The sequence below is a fragment of the Lepisosteus platostomus genome, chromosome 19 (assembly GCF_059453375.1).
Source record: "Lepisosteus platostomus isolate fLepPlt1 chromosome 19, fLepPlt1.hap1, whole genome shotgun sequence".
Lineage (NCBI taxonomy): Eukaryota > Metazoa > Chordata > Actinopteri > Semionotiformes > Lepisosteidae > Lepisosteus > Lepisosteus platostomus.
The window spans coordinates 14,125,954-14,144,496 of NC_142629.1; the positions used below are offsets into that span (position 1 = coordinate 14,125,954).

The following is an 18,543-nucleotide window of genomic DNA, read 5'->3' on the forward strand; positions in this document are numbered from 1 at the left end:
GCAGCAATGACGCTTGAGTGGCCCCCTGCTACCTGGGCTCCCGATGTGACGAAGGTCAGGCCTCGGTCAGGGCTCGGGAGCGCTGATTTATCAGGCTGAGAAAGTGGGCCCGGCCCTGGTTACACGGACAGGCCTCTCATCCTCCTGGGTGTTCCTGCTGCCTCCAGTAGCTCGGCTTCCAGATAGTCTTTCTTGTGGTGGGGTTAAGTTATACTGTCGCCCAGGAGGCCGTAGGTGTCAGCAAAGGTCTTGTTGTGCTTCTTTTTTATTGAAAGCTCTTCCTTTCTCTTGATGCTCCCTCCCAATCACACGCCTAAGTAATGGTTTTGATGCTGAAGTGCGCATCAAAGGCTGTTGCCATTCACTTTATTTTTCTCTTGTTTTGTTCCTTTGGGTTATGTTTTCCCATTTCCCTAATTTTGTCCGTCTCCTGCAATATTTATCTCCTTGCCTGCTTGCCATTTTAGGATTTTCTCGAAGTCTCACTTTTTACCTGGCACTTTCATGCGGCCTTGTTTTTACCTTGCCAGTGGGAATTTGGGTACTGTGCTCAGGAATGCAGTCCATGCCCCTTTAGGGCAGAAGAAAGAGAGATTGGGCAACTAAGAATATTTAAACATGGAGGCACGTTCATTTTTCTTATGGAGCCAAGCCTTTGAAGAGAATTGTGGAAACACAGACTCTGACTTGAACAGATGGGATCATATTTAAAAATGGAACTAAAATTGTTACATCCATCCATCAGATTTTCAAGCCGAAGCACCTGACCCAGATTGTTGCGGCAGTTTGACAGACTGTCTACGCAACTAGATTAAACCCCAAATATCTGTTTAATGTCTGATTCTAGTTATATATATATAAAATGCTGTATTTGTGCTGCTGTTAGTTTTTTCTTGCTCTGCCTCTGTGCTGCTGCTGTGTATTTGTGTCATAACCCTAACCCTAACCTCTGCCTGCTTGTTGTTGCAGGGGGCTCAGTATTACGTACAGGTGTTGGCCTACAACATGAAAGGCTGGGGACCTGCACAGCGGTCCATCCCCTCCTGCGCAGAACCTTCCAGTAAGTCTGCTCCCTTTCACTGTCCTTCAGCTTTTCTGCGGCTCTTCGTTAGGCCTCTGTCCGACTCCTCGCAAACGTGTTCCTACCAGTGGCGCCCCGTTTTTGCTGAATTCCAAATGATTGCTTTGAAGCAGATGTTTGTTTCTTTTGAATATTCAAATCCCGGGTGCTCTGATTGCAGACGTATCCTGCCCTTCACCCATGAAGGGGTTTTGGTTTGAGAGTTTACATTTTGGGGGAAAAAAACACCAACTCGGCAAAATGGGACATCTTCGGAAGGGGGTGAATACTTCTGCAAGGCCCTGCGTGTCAGCTTGAATAAGAAGTGGAAAATGCATGGGGACGCTGTTTCAGAAAGAACGCACTCATGGCTAATAATATAAGATCACTTTATTGGCCCTATACAATTTCTTGCATTAGGGATTTGTCAGAGAGAAGCTTGGGGTCAGAGCGCAGGGTCAGCCATTTATACAGCTCCCCTGGAGCAGTTGGGGTTAAGGGCCTTGCTCAGGGGCCCAACGGAGTAGGACTCCTCTGCCAGCTGTGGGATTTGAACCGGCAACCTTCCAGCTACAGCCGCAGATCCTTAGCCACAGAGCCACAGCTCCGCCCTTTTTTTTATAAGAAAAAAACGAAAGGCTGATAGACAGCTGCCATTCCTTAATCACTTTCAGTGTGTTTTTCCACCTTCCTTCACCACGAACCCGATGACAGCTCCGTCTCACTCGAACAGCTGTCTTCCACATAGGAAGAGAAAAGATCATTTTTTGGAGTGTGAACCTTTGAAGGAATAGTCTTTCAAAAGAAGCCACGAATCACAAATGTCATGATTTAAATTGAGTACACTATTCTCTGAAGGTATTGACCCTCGCTTGCTCATAATAAGCTCATATGGATAGTAGCTGTCAAGTGTTACATAGTGTGGTTGCATCCCCCAGCTTGAATTGACTTAAGTATGCACACTAAAATCCCCATATTAATAAAGGGAATCTTGCGATATAACACTGTTAACATGATGGCACATGAACAGATTCTTGGGAAATAAGAACAGTTATTCACGACAGAACAAGAGTGACTTTGATGCGTTGCTGGGTTTGCCTTCACACTATCACTGCGGACACCAGGGAATCTCACTCTTCATCAACTGTCTCCGAAGAACAGACTAAATGATTAACACCTTTGGGTTGTCCCTGTTTAAAAGTTTAATGACATGACCTTTTCTTTTTTTATCTCCTTAACTTTTCACTTTTCCGTGATACACCGTAGCGAAAGCAGAGTAAACCACCCTTAAGCTGTGGTAAATATATGGTCATGTGGCATGGGAGAAAGGCAAAATGCACAGTGGTAAATCGGGGTATGACAGCGTAATGACACAGTAATAGGTGCGACACTACAGACGGCGTTTCCATGGCTCTGTTTTAAAAAGTCTGGGGTTGCTTCACGGCGGGGGGCAGGGGGTTTCAGTTAAACTCTGTGGCGTGGTGGGGCAGGACTGGAGCCACCATGTTTGTATTTAGCACCAGCGGGGTGGGGGGTGGGGGGAGGTCCCACGTGTTTAACGATCGCACAAACCGTCGCCTCAGAAAACGAGCAGGACCGCAGAGACCGAATGAGAGACATTTTTCCAAATGTGCCGAAGGGAGGCAAAAGAAAAGGCGGACACTGAACTTTTAACCCATCGCGTCTCGAGAGCTGATTCCTCTGAATACGGCAGCTGTGCCCTGTAGTGTAACAGTAACGGAGCCTCGCAGGAATGCGATCCAGACGTAAGGAACTGTAACTGTAACCTAGTATTTTGCCTAGCAAGTGGTCGTTGTGGTTAGCTAACTATGGGTGTTAAGTTATCCCATAGCAGCCAAAGTGCTCAGCCACTGTAATTACCCTCTCCTTTGCAGTAATTGCAATCATGCCATCCACACATGGCAAAGATGATTTTGGAGATCAAGTACTTCACAGTGTGTTTTTTTTAATAATACCTTCATCGTGTAATAATAGTGGATGTTAGACTAATAAATTCCTGCTTCTTGTATGCTGCCAGGTATCCACTGCTTAACTCACTTTTAATATTTGATGGAGCTGTTTTATGTTGTGATTTAGAATGTAAGACAACCAGCCTGGACCAGCAGGCTCGACTGTCCCCATCGGGTTAGATCTTTGGTAGTGGTAGTTTAAGCCCCTGGAGGCACAGTTCTCAAGTGGGTGAGAATCTTCCTTTTCAGCGCACCAAGCTTTTTTTAAGCCGACACCTTACCTTTTAATATTCCGCATGCGCGTGCGTCTGTGTTTTCCTCGTCTGCTGTCACTGGAAACATTTTCATGTTTGTGGACGTGTAGCAATGTAGACAGTGAAGCCCTTGTTACTTTCAGCAAACACTATAAAGAGCCCAGCTGTACTGTGAGGACAGGATCTTTTTCCGGGAACAGAGGGTACAGTATTTATAACCACCCTGACTGAATTGTGCAGACCACCGTCTCTCTTCTCCCCACCACATCCCATCCCACTGTTCTCCTGGGCCCTCTGATGATGTTACAGAGCCTCCCAGTCGTGTCTGACCTTGAGCATCCTTGCCCAGCACCTAAAGCAGTGAATGAGGTGCAGCACGCCACTGTTCATACATGAAGGGCTGACAGGTCATGTTGCACTCTGCTGATGTCCACCATTCCTGTAGCTCAGGATGCACAGATAGAAGATTCAGTCAGGCCAGAAGGTCTAGGACTTCATCAAGTTACTCTAGTTTTTGTTTTTCTGCAGAGAGATGCTTACTCATCTTCTCTTACTCTGCCTGCAGTGCAGGTGGGTTTTCCTCCCCTGTCGACGTGCGTCTCATCTTTTGACGAATATGATCTGAAAACTTTGCTCTGTCTGCGTCTGTATGTCTTTTTGTTTAGACACTCCTTCCCCATTCAGGAGCTCCCTCCACATCAACGCAAACAGCTTCCATCTATAGAGCCTTTGCACAGCACAAGCGAAGACAAAACGGTGACAAAAGAAAAAAAAATGAGCAGAAAGGTTCAGGCACGGGGGTGTTTAATTTAGCTGCCTTGACGTCAAAGCGTAACGTGTCAGATGAGCCATCACAGAATGCCGCACGAGCAAACCTCTCCGTATCTGTGGGGCTGCGGAAGTCCTACGGGAATTTGGGATGCTTCTTTGGTTTTTCGCGTGTGTGGACTTGTAAAACGTCCAGCCCCGTTTTAACGCTCTGAATTTTGGCCCCCCGTTGCTTCTCCAGGCTGGAGGGACGTTGATGGCTGTGAGCTGCGCCACAAGGGGCAGAAGGAGGCCCTAGACCAGCTGCTCAGCCAGATCAAAGAGGCCCACCAGCACTGCAGGTGTCACGGTAAGAGCTCCCTTTCCTCTGCCTGATACCTCATGCTTCCTGATCCACACCGTGGTGCTGAGGTACAGAAGTAGTATGTGCTCTGTCCGATGCCTGCTTATGATGGCCCCCAGTTTATTTAGGTTTTGCCTTGCGGTACTGAACACCTCAGCCAGGTGCATTTTAGCTTGTCCTGTAGTGAAACTGAAGAGACGATGTGTAGGTGGTGTTGAAAGGAGGCTGTCCAAGTGGCAAAGGGTTTCTAGGGGTACAACAGTGATCCACAAACTAAATCAGTCCAACCCCTTAGCCACCATTTTTCCCTGCACTGAAAGAAAAGGTGAATGGCTGTTTCCTCCTGCCAGCATTTAAACAAATCCACCACTCTACTACAATTGGTAATTATCTTTTTAGCCAAAGATGGATGGGTTTTTGATGGATTTTCTTGTTCCCTAGTCTGTGGGAAATCCTGTTTTAGTTTGACAACCCAATCACCACATACGAATCTTAGTACTGGTTTGCCCCACCCTTTCATATACAAGGCCTTCATTGACAATATCTGTTCTCTGTTTGCTCATGGGAACCATACTGTTACCCTTAATCACTTGCAATCATCTAGGAAATGTTGTTCAGCCCCTTTGATGGGCTTCTTGAACTACAGAATATAGCTGGAAAAAGGTAATTGAAATCTAAACAGGAAACATTGCAAAGACACATTCTATCCTGATACATCGTTTCCATAAGACTATATTGCCAGCAGCCATATCACCCTGCAACTCACAACTGGCAGCCCACTGAAGCTCAGCTCAGCCTGGCTGGTACCTGGATGGGAGACCTCCTGAGAAAAACTAAGGTTGCTGCTTGAAGAGGTGTTAGTGGGGCCAGTAGGGGGGCACTCACCCTGTGGTCTGTGTGGATCTTAATGCCCCAGTATAGTGATGGGGACACTATACTGTAAAAAAGCACCGTCCTTTGGATAAGATGTACTGTAACACTGAGTTCCCAATCCTAGGGTGTTTCTTGAAAAAAGTAGGGGTGATACCCCATCATTCTGGCCAGATTTCCCATTGGCCTTTACCAGTCATGGCCTCCTAATAATCCCCATCTATGAATTGGCTTCATCACTCTGTTCTCCTCCCCACTGAGAACTGGTGTGTGGGGAGCGTACTGGTGCACTATGGCTGCCGTCGCATCATCCAGGTGGGGCTGCACACTGGTGGTGGTGGAGGGGAGTCCCCATTACCTGTAAAGCACTTTGAGTGGAGTGTCCAGAAAAGCGCTATATAAGTGTAAGAATTCTGTTATATCCTTGACCTATAAAAGACTCTGTTTCTAATTTTAACTTTTGCAAAAATACCTACATTTTTAATATTCATAGTCAGCAGTAATGAGAAGGAAAGAGAACTATACATATCCTTAGATTTCTGTTAAGTTTTTTTAGCCAGACAGATCATTGCATTAGATTGCTCCATGCACGCAGCTGCACTTAATGTGATTACAGCCATATAAATATTCTCCAAAGTTAACCTACTGTCACTCTGAAATGAAAAACACTTTCTGCAGTACGAGTGCTGCTTATTGTCACGGTTCTTGTGTGCCTCTGTTAAACTGTAAGAGCTCGTAGCTTCTCTCCAGGTTTAAATTAATGTGCCTTGTGAGCCCCTTTTTCCAAAAGCTAACGTCAAAACTGCTCTGAAATCCGGTTAGTTTCGTAGGCATGTATGTTGACATTAAATCGACAAGCTTAAAAGTGTATGAAGTTTGTCTTTCACGGATTTTTGTCAGCACCTTGGGGTTTGGGTAGTAGCTTCCAAACAGGGCCAGAGTGTTCCGCGTTGACAGTGCTTTTGCAGGAGGGTTAGTTCAGGTGTCTGTTTTAGCGCCGTTTCAGATACGGTAGCCAGATCTCTGTGCTCGGGTCATGTTTGTTGTTCTTGCAGAATGGGGCCTTTACTTTAATTTCAGCAATATAAATCGCCACGGGCTAAGCAGGCTGCCCCTAAGGACTCCCTGCCTCCCACACTCCCCCCCACCCCCCCAGCCTTCTAAAAACATGATTAATTAAACTGTGAAAAGAGGCCTTCAGTACCCACAGTGTCCCCAACATCAGGCTTCAGCCGCCTGTCTGACTCTGTATTTTGGGTTGTTATTTTGTTGTATATCTTTCTGTGCCAGGAGGAAAATCGACTGTGGGTTCTGCTTGTTGGCTGATTTATTTATTCATGCGTTCACCGGGGAGCAAACTGCGATGACTTCGGTGGCCTCAGGCATGTACTAATGAATTTCTCCCTCCTCCCAAAATCCACAGAAAACAAACTCCTCGTCACAGAAGGCTCCCCCCCCCCCAACACTGTTTTCACGCAGTCCCTTGACTCTACCGCTGCTCCTTATTTCCTGGCATGCATGCTCTTAACACCTACCATCTGACCGTGTAAATACACAAAAGCTTGTCCCGCTGCATAAACAATAATAGCTGGCTGACTGTGCACAAGAAGACACTGTTTCAGTCAGGGGTATTTGAGTGAGGACAGGAGAGGCCAGAAGAATGAAAGCTGACTCCTGGGCAGCCCTTTTCAAAATTTGTGTCTAAGACCCAACACTTCTCAACGAGAAGTGCTTGGTGGCAACTTTATACTCCGAACACTTTAGAAAGTGATCCACTCCCAGCTGGGTTGTAATCCAACATTTGGCCAGCCACAACAGACTAGGCCCTTAGATCACTGTGTTTTATTTTTCTACAGTTCTCCAGAATAATTCAAGCCAGAAGTGTCAACAAAAGGCAGAGCTAAATAGCTCAGTAATGAACATGAAAGGGCACTTTCAGTCATGTATGAGCAGAGATTATGATGACTTGTCGCAGCTGTGGTTAAAGTTATAATGGCTGTCTGAGAGTGGCACGGCTGTGTTGGTGGGGTTGGTCTTTTCACATTAGGAGGTTCGAGTGAGGAGCTGCATTATAGAGTACAGCTGTGCAAGAACAAGAAGAGCTTCATTCCATACTGGAAAGTGGAAAGAAAAATCTGCTCACACCTGAAGAGGGTTCAACGGCCAAAATATTGTGTCTTTCTTTCCAGTTTTTCATCAATTATATGAAGATTAACATGCATTAAGACCTTGCAGTGATCTCATTTTAAATGCGTCTACCCCATTCTACATAAGAAGTGATAATCGGATGCTATTGTACTGCAGATGAGGACTGACAATGCATATTACTAGAAAAACCGATCAAGGATTTGACATGTGCAAATATTCTGACCTGGTTGTATCTCATATTATTCCGGGCAGTTCTACAATGTGGCTGGTGTGCGTTGGCATTTCACATTACAGCTTATAATCTCTCCTAGATCTCTTTGTGGCCTCCTATATAATATAATAGTATTTGTCACCGGTTACTGAAACAATTATCAAGGCAATTATTTTGAATACCCTGTCTTATGAAAAACTGCACAGGTCCACTATTTGAGCACCTCTGCTTATCCTCTTCGAGAATTCAAAAAGTGTGTTCTGTGATCATCTTGTTTAACTGCGGCGTAACATTTATTAGTGAAATGTAAACCTAGCAGTCCTCCAGTCTGCAATAAAGATCTCTAGAGATATTATGTGGTTGACTGATATTAGCCCTGTAAATTTAACTGCAGACAGACACAGTAGCCATATAAGCTTTCCTGGCTACTGAAGTTCACTTTCCAAAAAATGTATTTTAACACAAGTTCCCCCCCTCCAAAAAATCCACATTAAGAGAAAATGTTTTTTTTTCCAAAGGTCTCACGATTTATTACCTGTTGCTGTATGTCTCGTAAACCCGTGCCTTTTAAGGAACTGGGCTGTAAATTAATTGAAACTGACTAGGAGAGCTGCCTGTTTCTCCAGATTGTGTTTTCATAGTGAATTGGGTACTCCTACACATGCCAACACAGGCTTATGCATTTACCCATGGTCACGCCAGTCAGGTGGCACTGGGAAAGCTGTTTCCCATTAACGTAAAAACACTGGCCTATCTTTTGAAAATGAGTTGACTTTATTCCTCTTTGTTTCGTTTTTTTCCTCTGTCAGAGCAATGTAGGGTGCCCCCCCACACACGAAAGCACTCTGTCTCCAAGAGCCTGCGGCACCTTTTCCAGCCGACGAGCAAATTTGTGAAAAGCCTCAAAAGGTAACGGCCTCTCTTCGGTGCGATGCAAAAGTCTGCTGCTTTGCTCTTTATTTTAAAGATGCTGAGCCAGTGAATGTTAGGTCATCTGTCCATCATAGCTACCTGAACAGTACCGGCAAGTTTGTTGCTTTTCACCCCATTCCTCTCCCACACTGATAGATGAAAGTGGCTCAGAAGACCAGATCTCAAGCCATAAGTGAATACTTGAGTAGTTCAGTTAGATCCTAATGAATGCAATACAGGTACAAATACATTAAAGGTTGCAACTCTCCTAGCTGAAGGAACAGCTGCCTGACTGCAAGGATGAGGCTGATTGAACTCCCCTCAGTTTCACAAGGAATGAGCGAGGGAGCTGCTACAAGGGTGCAGGGGTGGTGAGAGGGGTCCAAGAGAGATGACAAAAAGGAGAAGATGACATATATATACACACATGTAGGAGAGCAGAAGTAGGTGAGATGGGGATCTAACTTTCTTCCCAAACTTCTGTTCTAAACTCCATAAATCTCGTTTCACTGTAGCATGTTTTATGGGGCAAACCCCCTCTCGAAATTAAGGTTGATTCATTCAAGTAGACATTTTATAGAAGCGGCTTAGCTCAAACTGGATCTTCTGCTTGTTCTGAGTTATGATCTGCGTAGCTGTTATACGTGTTTCTTGAAACTGTTTTCCTAACGATGTTAACAGTTTCAGAGGTATTACTTTATAACCTATTAGTGTATATCTGACATCTATTAAGTGTGCAGGCTATGAAAGAGAAAAAAGACAAACATTTCTGTCTAATACAGTCCTCAGTTTTATTCAATACACCACCCAGCTTTTACAGATCCAATGTGAGGTGACCCATGTGAGGGTCTGTTTTTTCACTTGAAGATTACGGTCTTTTCAAAATAGTCCATCATGAAAATGTGCAAACTGACTGTGTTGTTTTATCTTTTGAAGGGGTTTGTACCTAACATCCATATTGTACAGAGAAGACAACATTCTAGTCACGCCTGAGGACCAGATCCCAATTGTGGAGATTGACGATTCTTACTCCAGTTCTCTGATGCAAGACTTTCTCTGGTTCACCAAGGTCAGGCTTTCCCTCACAAAGTGAAGTCCTACACAGGCTCACATGTTCATAGTGGTAGAACCTACCCTGGTTCTGAAGGGTATAAAGCAGATTCATCTCCCTAAGATGTTAGTTGTTGTATACTGGCACCCCTTTATACAGATGGAAGAACAGAAGCAGTTGGGGATAAAATATTGCAAAGGTACAATATAAAATTGTAAATTGGAGACTTAACCCCATTAACTTTGGCTTTACTGTAGGTCCAGAGTTGCAACCACTCTTCCAGGCTGTCTCCTTATACCAAGCTTAAAAGAATTACCAGAACCTGCTCCCTGTTTTAAGGTGTACTGTTTGTGCTAGGGTGTCAGAAAGACTTTAAAAGAAGGGGGATATGGATACAAAAGAGGAAGAAAACGCACCCCACAAAATCCCTCGAGTTAATATAACCCCCATGTCACTGCCCTACTCCAACATTTGTCATCCAGTGATATAAAAGGTCAATTAAAATCAGCTGTCAGAGCCAGAGCACTTCCTAAAGAACTCACCATCTGTGTATTAAAAGGATGGATCTGTAAAAAGAGATAGTAAATGTGACATCCTGTTGGCACTGTCTCTTATACCTGGTTCCTAATTACTGTATAGTCTGAACATTTTTCAATGCACGGGTTTAAGTAACAACATTTCTGTGCAGAGGTGTCACTTGTTAGTATGTTAAACCAATATATTAGAATGCATATTTCAGATCATTGCTGATGATTTCTCCTAAAGCTTCTACCAACAGTGTTTATGAGCAAAAGGACCTGAACAGTTGAGTGGGATGCATTTGGACGTAGGCCTGTGTTCACATAGTGCTCTGTAGCACAAAAATCCTGATGGCGCATTTTTAAGACAAGAAACAGACTCCTTGTGTATACAAAAGGGAAAGATTTAAACAACCTAGGGGGAGCTTAAAGTCAACGTCCTGAAAGATATATTTTCCAGTTTGTACTTTATTTATGTTGTTTAACTTAAGAAGGGCTCGTGTGGGCTCAGCGTGGTTTTGAGTGTTGCATAACGCCCTCTATTTGTGAGTCTGGGAATGTGTGTCTGGGTCCTACCAGGCTTACAGTGCTGGTGTCGACGCTGCAGGTGTCCTGTCTCTGGGAAGAGATTCCTTGGATGCAGCAGTGCCTGAGCCCTTCCCAGTCCTCCTACTCCTGTGCTCTTCAGACGCGGCTAAAAATGTTACAGGCCGTTTCTCAGCTGCAGGTAACACCCGCTCCCCTGTTCCCTGCCACGCATATCGCCAACTCAGACACTACTGCATTCTGTACTTCATAACTCTTAGCTGAGAATTGATGCTCAATCAGCCTGTCAGTCACAAGAAGGAGCAATGCAGAGTGTCGCAAACGGACTACAGTATGTAGCAAAAGTGCATTTTATTTAGCAAGAACTGGGAGGTTTGCAGATCCGGCTAAGTCTGACATCTGTTTTGCTGTATGCCTCTTCACAGTCCTTGTGTTACATCCATATAGTATTTAGAAGTTGGCACATCACTCAGAATTTGCTGGGTGCCGGGTAGCATCATGTTTCATATCTTGGTTGGACAGTCAGAATGAATCAGTAAAGGTTTATTCCATGCTGAAAAGAAACGAGACAACATTGTGGCTGTGGAGCCTTCTTCAGGTGTGAAAGCAAAACATTGTGTCTCTTTTCTTTCAGAATGAGCTTTTACCTGTTCTTTTACAGCCTAAACATGAATGCCTCATTAACACAAATAGGCTTTTCAGAGTTATTATATAAGGAACATCTTGGGAATAGGAGCAATTTGATGTCCTTATCTGTTTGCTTTCATTGTTTTTTTTTTCTTTGGCAAGAATAAACCTGTAATCAGACTTGACATTTAACAACAGTGACTAAACATTGAAGCACCACAATGTAACCTGTGTTAAACGCTCAAAAGCACTGGCTAAACACAAAATCTTCCACCACAAGACGCAGCAATTCATGCTCCCTTGACATCTGTCTGGAACAGGGCATGCTGGGAACGCAGGATCTGGGGAGGGTGTACTTTGAGCCCATCAAGGACAAGCATGGCAACGCTCTGCTGGTGACTCTCCGTGACCTGAGCGCCAGCCCAGGCCTGGACAGCGTACGATGGGCCCAGCTCTGTAAACTTCAGCTGCAGCGCAAGTCGATTTCATCACCTGAGGAGCCCACTGCTTTGGACATGCTGCTGATCACTCTGCACGTAAGTGACGCAGGAAACAGCACGTCTCCCTTTGGTCAATTCTCCTCTCTGCTTTATGAATGCTTTTTGGCATAAGCTAAATCAAAACCTTGTCTGATCTGACGAGAATTTTTTTCCAGCCTCATGCATGATGCCAGCTTTCTGTTTGCCAGTGACTTCGGCTTCTGTGCAATGGAAAGTCACAATTGATTGGCTAATCCGTAAAGCTAGGGTTTGTCTTAACCTGGGCTGTAACTAGATAGTCAGGGTTTTATCCCTTTCAGACCTGTGTAGACTGCCCTTCTCTCTTTAGCCCCAGAGAAAGCTGTTAGTACGAAATGGAGGACATGGCTCAAATCAACTTACCTACCTGCCCATAGCAAATTCCACTAAGCCCATGACAGGTCAGCTTGCTGTTTGCTACAGGCATCTCGCCTCTGTCCATTGGAAAGCTGGCCATCAGCCAGGGACTTAGGAATTTATGTTTGGCAGGTAGGTCAAAAGTTTTGATTTAATCCACTGTCAAAAGTCACTTTTTAGCCCCATATCTTGATTTAGCCTTAGCCTGTGTTTCAAACGCAGAGTTGACAAATGAGGTTAATTGCTTATTCTAGATCCTTCTTTTAACTCATATGTCACTCTTGCAGTGTTGATTGGATGTTTTTTTTGTCTTTGTCCCTTTTGATTATTTATCCTCTTCAGTATAAACAAAGAGACAAAATAATTGCAAAACTGACACCCAGCAAATGTGACTAAGTGCGCAGGCAACAATGTGCAGTTTTTATAAAAAAAATAGACATGAAAAATTCCAGGAATCATTCAGAAAACACAACAATGGTAATAAGACAACATTAAAACAACACATTCTGTGTAAATAATAAGACAACAAGGCAATGCTTATAAGGGCAAAGTAAAGGAAAATAAAAAACTATGATAAAAAATTATATTATAACAGAAAATTGAAAATTATTATTGAGAAAAATATGTTTCGCACTCAACTGATTTACCAAATCAGTATGAGTACATATAGCCTAGGCTATATGTATAAAATATGATAGTAAGCTGACTATAATCTCCCAATGGAAATGACTTTGGTTGAACACTATGTTTCATGTAAAACCATGAATTACAAAAAAATGTCAGGGTTGAACATGCACCGTACACACTGTGGCACTGTGGCAGAAGTGATATGCTAAGATTTTCAGTTTCATGAATCAGAAAGCTTTCTCTGATTTGAGACAGTTATTGGCATTGCATTAAAATCTGATCTATGATCTTAATTTCCATAATAATACTCAATGGAATTGCTCAATTTATTGTTTTGTGTGTGTTTTGTTTTATGTGTCACCTATTGTTAGAATCATGTTTGTCATTCCAGCCTGTTGATTGCTGTTTTATGATTTTACCAAGCAGTAAAGTCATGTTGTGGACAAGCTGTAAAGGGTCTAAAAAACATCTGAACATTTGAGCACTAGGTTTTATCGTGAATTTTGTCATTTGTGTACAAACTCGACAAGTGTCGACCTATGAATAGTGACACTGGCACCTCTAGACAGTATATTTCCCCACACGTTTTCATTTTGTCTAAGGAACTACTGATAGTAAAGGCCAATGAGATCTTTTTATAGCCTCCATTTTCTTTTCATTTATAGCACTTGGCTGTTTCACTGTGCCTAATTGCTTTATTTTGTCATCTGATTTCAGGGATCGATGAAAATGAGTTCTTTTCTCTCCATTATAAATAGAATCTAAATGTTTAATACAGCATTTCTCATAACACAGTGACAGCTCATTGCTGAGATGCATTGATTTTTCGGTTTTCTTCACAGCGTATTCAAGGCAAACAACTTGGGCCCTATTTAAACCTTGTCCTCTGTTATTCAAAATACCTTTCAGCAGTAGTAAAGAAGTAAATATGGAAAGTGTTTCAGAGCATGACGGAGCAATTCCTCTGACGCTGCAGAAGCACACAGAATGTGCACATTTATGAAATTCATAAACCACTCATCTCATCTGAAAGACTTCCAATATATCATAGGGGCTATATTTACATTAACCGAAAGGGCACAGACCTGAATGGTGGTCTTCTATAGATGTTTTTCATAAAGATTTGCCAAAAGAGAGAAAGACATTTCCAATACATTTGCCTCTAGGCTCACTTTATTACGAAATTTATGCCATCTTGGAATGTTCCACCAGCATGAGAGTGTATTTTCTGCACATTGTAAACCACTATAACATCCATTATAAAAAGTTCATAAAATCTTTGTGAACATGACCCCTAACCACAATACTGTATTTTATCAGCAATTACCAAACATTACATGCTCAGTTAGCTGTGGCTTTGTCGTAAATGTAAAAAATACAAAAACAATCTTTTTATAACCTGTGGCGATCCATTTAGAACATTTTTTAACCTAGCCCTAGAGAAGAGAGACGCTGTGTTTGCTATTTGAGCTCTTATTTACATAAGGAATCCATTAATTACATTAATCACTCCAGCTTTTGGAACATTTTCTAAAGGAATTTCAAGGTACCCTGAAATCAACTCTTTATGAGCTGCTCTAGATAGATAAATTAATTTTCAGCTCAACTAAGGTTTTAGGTAATTAAGTGTGAGAAAACGGGCAGGTGCACAGATATTGAAACACCAGGGCAACAGAAAAGACTGTGATTTGTTTTTACACTATACCTTCAACCAAGCAAATTGCTTGCTCTAACATGACCTTTTTAGAGCAAAAGGTTTTGTTAATTCAAGATGTCAGGGAGAATTTTGGTTTCCCAATGAGGCTAAAGTATTTCAGCTGTGTTCCTGCATGTTGCATGATGGGTCCAAAGTAGAGTGGTCACCTCCCGGTGTTGTGTGTTCCAGGAGAAGCTAGCCTATCATCGGCGCAGCAGGCAGACCCTCTCCCCAGGCCTTTACCTGGGCTACCTGAAGCTCTGCAGCTCTGTGGATCAGATCAGAGTCCTGGTGCCACAGAAGCTGCCCAACATGCTTTGCCACGTCAAGATCCGGGACAACCCAAACGTCTCCAGGTGGGATTCCCATGTCTTTCCCCCTTATCCATTTGGTTCCATTAAAGGGCAAGGAATTGTGGGGTAAAGTACCTTCCTGTTGTGTCACACAACAGGTGCAGATTACCCTGAATCGATTCCATTCCATTTCTTCATTCTTACGAATGGTTAATCCAGCGGTTCGCTCGAATCCCAAGTAAGGCAGAGTGCAGGTGCAATTTGTATAATGTAGGATGAGCTTTATTGGGGTAACTCGTCTGTCTGAAGAAAATGACAGCCCGTTGGAAAGGACAGGGCTGTTGGACCAACACCCCCCCCCTTAAATAAAGGGGAAGACTGGGAGCTACTGCAAGGATGAAGATGGGGTAGAGGGAGTGGGTTGAAAACGATCCATGATATTTATACAAAGGCAGGCAGAAGAGGGTGAGATTAGGGTTTGACCTTCTCCCAGATGGTTGTTTTCAATGCCAAATGTTTTAGTTTTCTGCTGGAGCAAACGAGCAATACATCAGTTCATGTTAAACACCAACCCCAGGATCATACAACACTGCCAACTGTTTCTGTTTCATAGTCCATATTTGTTCCATTATTGATATTTGGTTTCTCATGCATTTTTGGTGTAGATTCTTCGGTTGGTCATTGTAGTCTTAAAGGGGAAGTTGTCTTGCCAGTTGGCTTTGTGGCTAAAATAGTGTTTGATTGGCTGGCAGGGAGGAGTGGGAGTGGCTGTTGAGCCTTGGCTCGTTGGAGGACACGGTGGCGACAGAGCAGAGAGTGCACAGCCCCCAGCAGCTCTTTCTGCAGGACCTGCGCAGTGCCGCCATGGAGCTCATGACGCACATCAACATCCCTGTCAACCAGGTGAGGGGCTGGCTGGTTCACATCAGGAGCCCTGCCATGTCTAGAGTCCCGTTGCATGTCGATTCCAGTTCGGGTTTTTCACAAGCTGCAAGCTCTCCTAACAAGAAGAGTAACAGCACCTTGCTGGCAATTTCAAGCTAGTAACCTTATTTTGAATGTGTGAAGTTAAGATACTGTATCATGATGACTTTGGATTTCTGTTTCTATAACCTATTAAGCTTCAGGTAGAACAAACATAGACATAATTTAATTCTTTTCTGCTGCTTTTTGACAGAACATATGCAAATGTTGCAGAATTCAGCATTGTCTTGTTTGAAGCCATAATCTTGATGGCTGTAATAGACTTATTTTTTATTAGTGTGACCTGACTGCTGTGTTATCTATAAAATAAAACCTTTCTTGGATTTCTCGATAATAACACATACAGAAAATATCGGTAACTGAGAAGGAGGAGATGTATTGATTACGTGGACATACAGTACATCTTTCAAGCAGTCGTTTTACAAAAACATAATTTGGCTGGCAATAATTCCTTCGGTGTTCCAGCTCATGCATCTTTAACATGAATAGTTTATTAATATGTGTAAGTACTGAAAATTAAAAATGAGACTGGAAGACTGTCTACCTGTTTCTTTCAGTTCCCTACAGATTGTGTTTATTTCATCAGGGAAGCTACTGCTAACTGTGAATTTATGTATATTTTTAGTTTAGAAATACAGGTTTGTGAAAGAACCCACCCCTGATACACATACATGAGCAGTATCCAACTCTAAATATCAAACCCTTGTTTGCCCATTCACATTTGAAATTGTAGGAACTTCTTGGCTCTTTTCTTGTTCTTGGAGATGGCCAACATCTTTGTCCCTATAGCCAGGAGTCCTCTCTATCAGCCAAATGGCTTAATACCAAAATCCAACAATCCAAACCAGCAGTCATTGGTTTCATAATCACCATTGAATTGAAAATGAGCCCAAATTTTGCGGGCCTTGACATGATTAATAACCCGTGGTGGAAGGAACAAGAATATTGTACCATTACAGACAATAAAAGCCTAAAGAAAACATGCTAACTTTAGTTTACGGGTTGCAAATGACACTTCACAACTATTTAACAAAGATAAAAAATTGAAGTATTCATTAATGAAACATTTACATATGAGAACATGACATTTTTAATAGGCATGCAATTAATCATTAGTGTTCTATTAACCTATTATAGATGGTCACTCATTCATTAGCATAATTTGCATCCCCTCAAACCAATCTCAAACCTTTTTCTGTGGACAATCCCCTTCGACTCATCTCCAGTATTCCGACTGAATTCAGCCCGTATTCCCTGAATGCCGAATTTCCTCTTTCTCAACAAGGCTCAGGAATTCCGTATCTACAGCCAGGAAGTGCTGGAATTTGGCGAGAAGGTGTCGATGCTGTTGCTGTTGCCCCCTTCCGATGATGTATGCACCGCTCCGGGGCAGAACAACCCCTACTCCCCTCGATCTGGCTTCCTCACCCTACCCCTGCAAATCTTCGAGCTGGGTGAGGCACAACGGCGCCCTCTAGGCCGAGGCTGACACCAGCAGTGTTAACAGTTTCAGATACGGTCTTCTCATTCGCGGTGGAAAACATTTGCTCATCCTGGTGCTGTAGAGATAGCGATTTAGCCCACTCTTTGGCTACTGATAAATACTGTAGATGACACTCACCTTTAATGGTAGGAAAACGGGTATTTGCAGTGTTTAGGTCACACGTCATTTCAAAAAGAACAACTTGGTACACAGATTGGAAGTACGCACAGGCCCCTGAAAGAATAAGAAGACTGGTTAAGATTCAGTGTATTTCTTCAAAATGAATTGGGACAGGTTCTTTGCTCTGCTGGCCTGTGGTATTTTTAGAGATTCTTATTACCTTTCAATCATGTAGTTCCTTTTTGATGATACATATGTCATGCAAGGGTCATAAGCAATATGAATAAGGTTTGAAATAATTGACATTTATACATTGGTGTTCATAAGTGTAGGTAGTAAAATGTGAGGTTTCAGGGCACAATCTTATTGCAGATTAATGGAGAAGGGGAGCAATCAGAGCTGGTCTGTAGGTCAGTAAGAAATGCTTCAAACCATTTCTTGTAGCAGATCTATATAATGAACATTGCAGTTTTCACATGCTTCAATGTGAGTTTACTTTGTTTTCTACACGGAGAAAAGCTAAATGACTAAATAAACGAAATGGACATTTTGGTTGCAATTCTTGCTTGGTCTGCTCCACTGAGTGGTTTCAGGGTGCCATGTTGTGATGGTGTGTGTGCCCTGTCTTTGCAGTGCATTTTGATGCCTACTGCCCGAGCTTTATTGGGCAGTACTGCCGTGTCTCGGCCCTGCTGGAGCTGGAGTCGCTGATGTCCCAACAGACCCTGCGCGAGGCTTTCTCCGAGTCTGAGCTGCTGGCTGCCAAACAGAAACACCAGCAGGTCCAGGAGCACATGCAGGTGAGACCCACGCCACTCCCACTTCAGAACAAAGCCCACAAACGTCTGTTTCAGGGGCTGTGGCAAAACTACAGCAATAGTTTAAGAAATAGTTGAGCTCCTTGCATTCAGTCTATATTACTTAGAAAACAAATCATTTGGATTTGGTCTACTTTAAAAAAAGTGTATTGTTTAAAAAAAACAAAAGACAAAATGTGTAGCAAGGAAAAATGTAGATCCTGTTTAAATCCAACTTTAATATTGATTTTAAATGCCTCCAAGCTCAGAGTTAGAAGTAACGGCATGATTCCACACCATACTCCCAGTGCCTCATTTTAAACAGCTTTGAAGGGTTCATTCATGGAACTGCCTTTTAGAAATGCTGCAAGTGGAGAAGATATTTTTCAG

General features: G+C 43.0%; 1 protein-coding gene across 4 annotated transcripts in view; it reads left to right on the forward strand.

Annotated features, from left to right (window-relative positions):
• Nucleotides 1-18,543, forward strand: part of ankfn1b (ankyrin repeat and fibronectin type III domain containing 1b) — a 247,305-nt gene that overhangs the window by 223,869 nt on the left and 4,893 nt on the right. For all 4 annotated transcript variants that reach the window (XM_088613116.1, XM_088613114.1, XM_088613115.1 and 1 more), the window contains 10 exons: nt 970-1,060; nt 4,294-4,401; nt 8,434-8,533; nt 9,473-9,605; nt 10,713-10,832; nt 11,599-11,814; nt 14,666-14,832; nt 15,522-15,672; nt 17,039-17,207; nt 17,990-18,156. In XM_088613116.1, the coding sequence (XP_088469242.1) occupies nt 970-1,060; nt 4,294-4,401; nt 8,434-8,533; nt 9,473-9,605; nt 10,713-10,832; nt 11,599-11,814; nt 14,666-14,832; nt 15,522-15,672; nt 17,039-17,207; nt 17,990-18,156 (1,422 nt within the window). The remainder of the gene's footprint in view (nt 1-969; nt 1,061-4,293; nt 4,402-8,433; nt 8,534-9,472; nt 9,606-10,712; nt 10,833-11,598; nt 11,815-14,665; nt 14,833-15,521; nt 15,673-17,038; nt 17,208-17,989; nt 18,157-18,543) is intronic.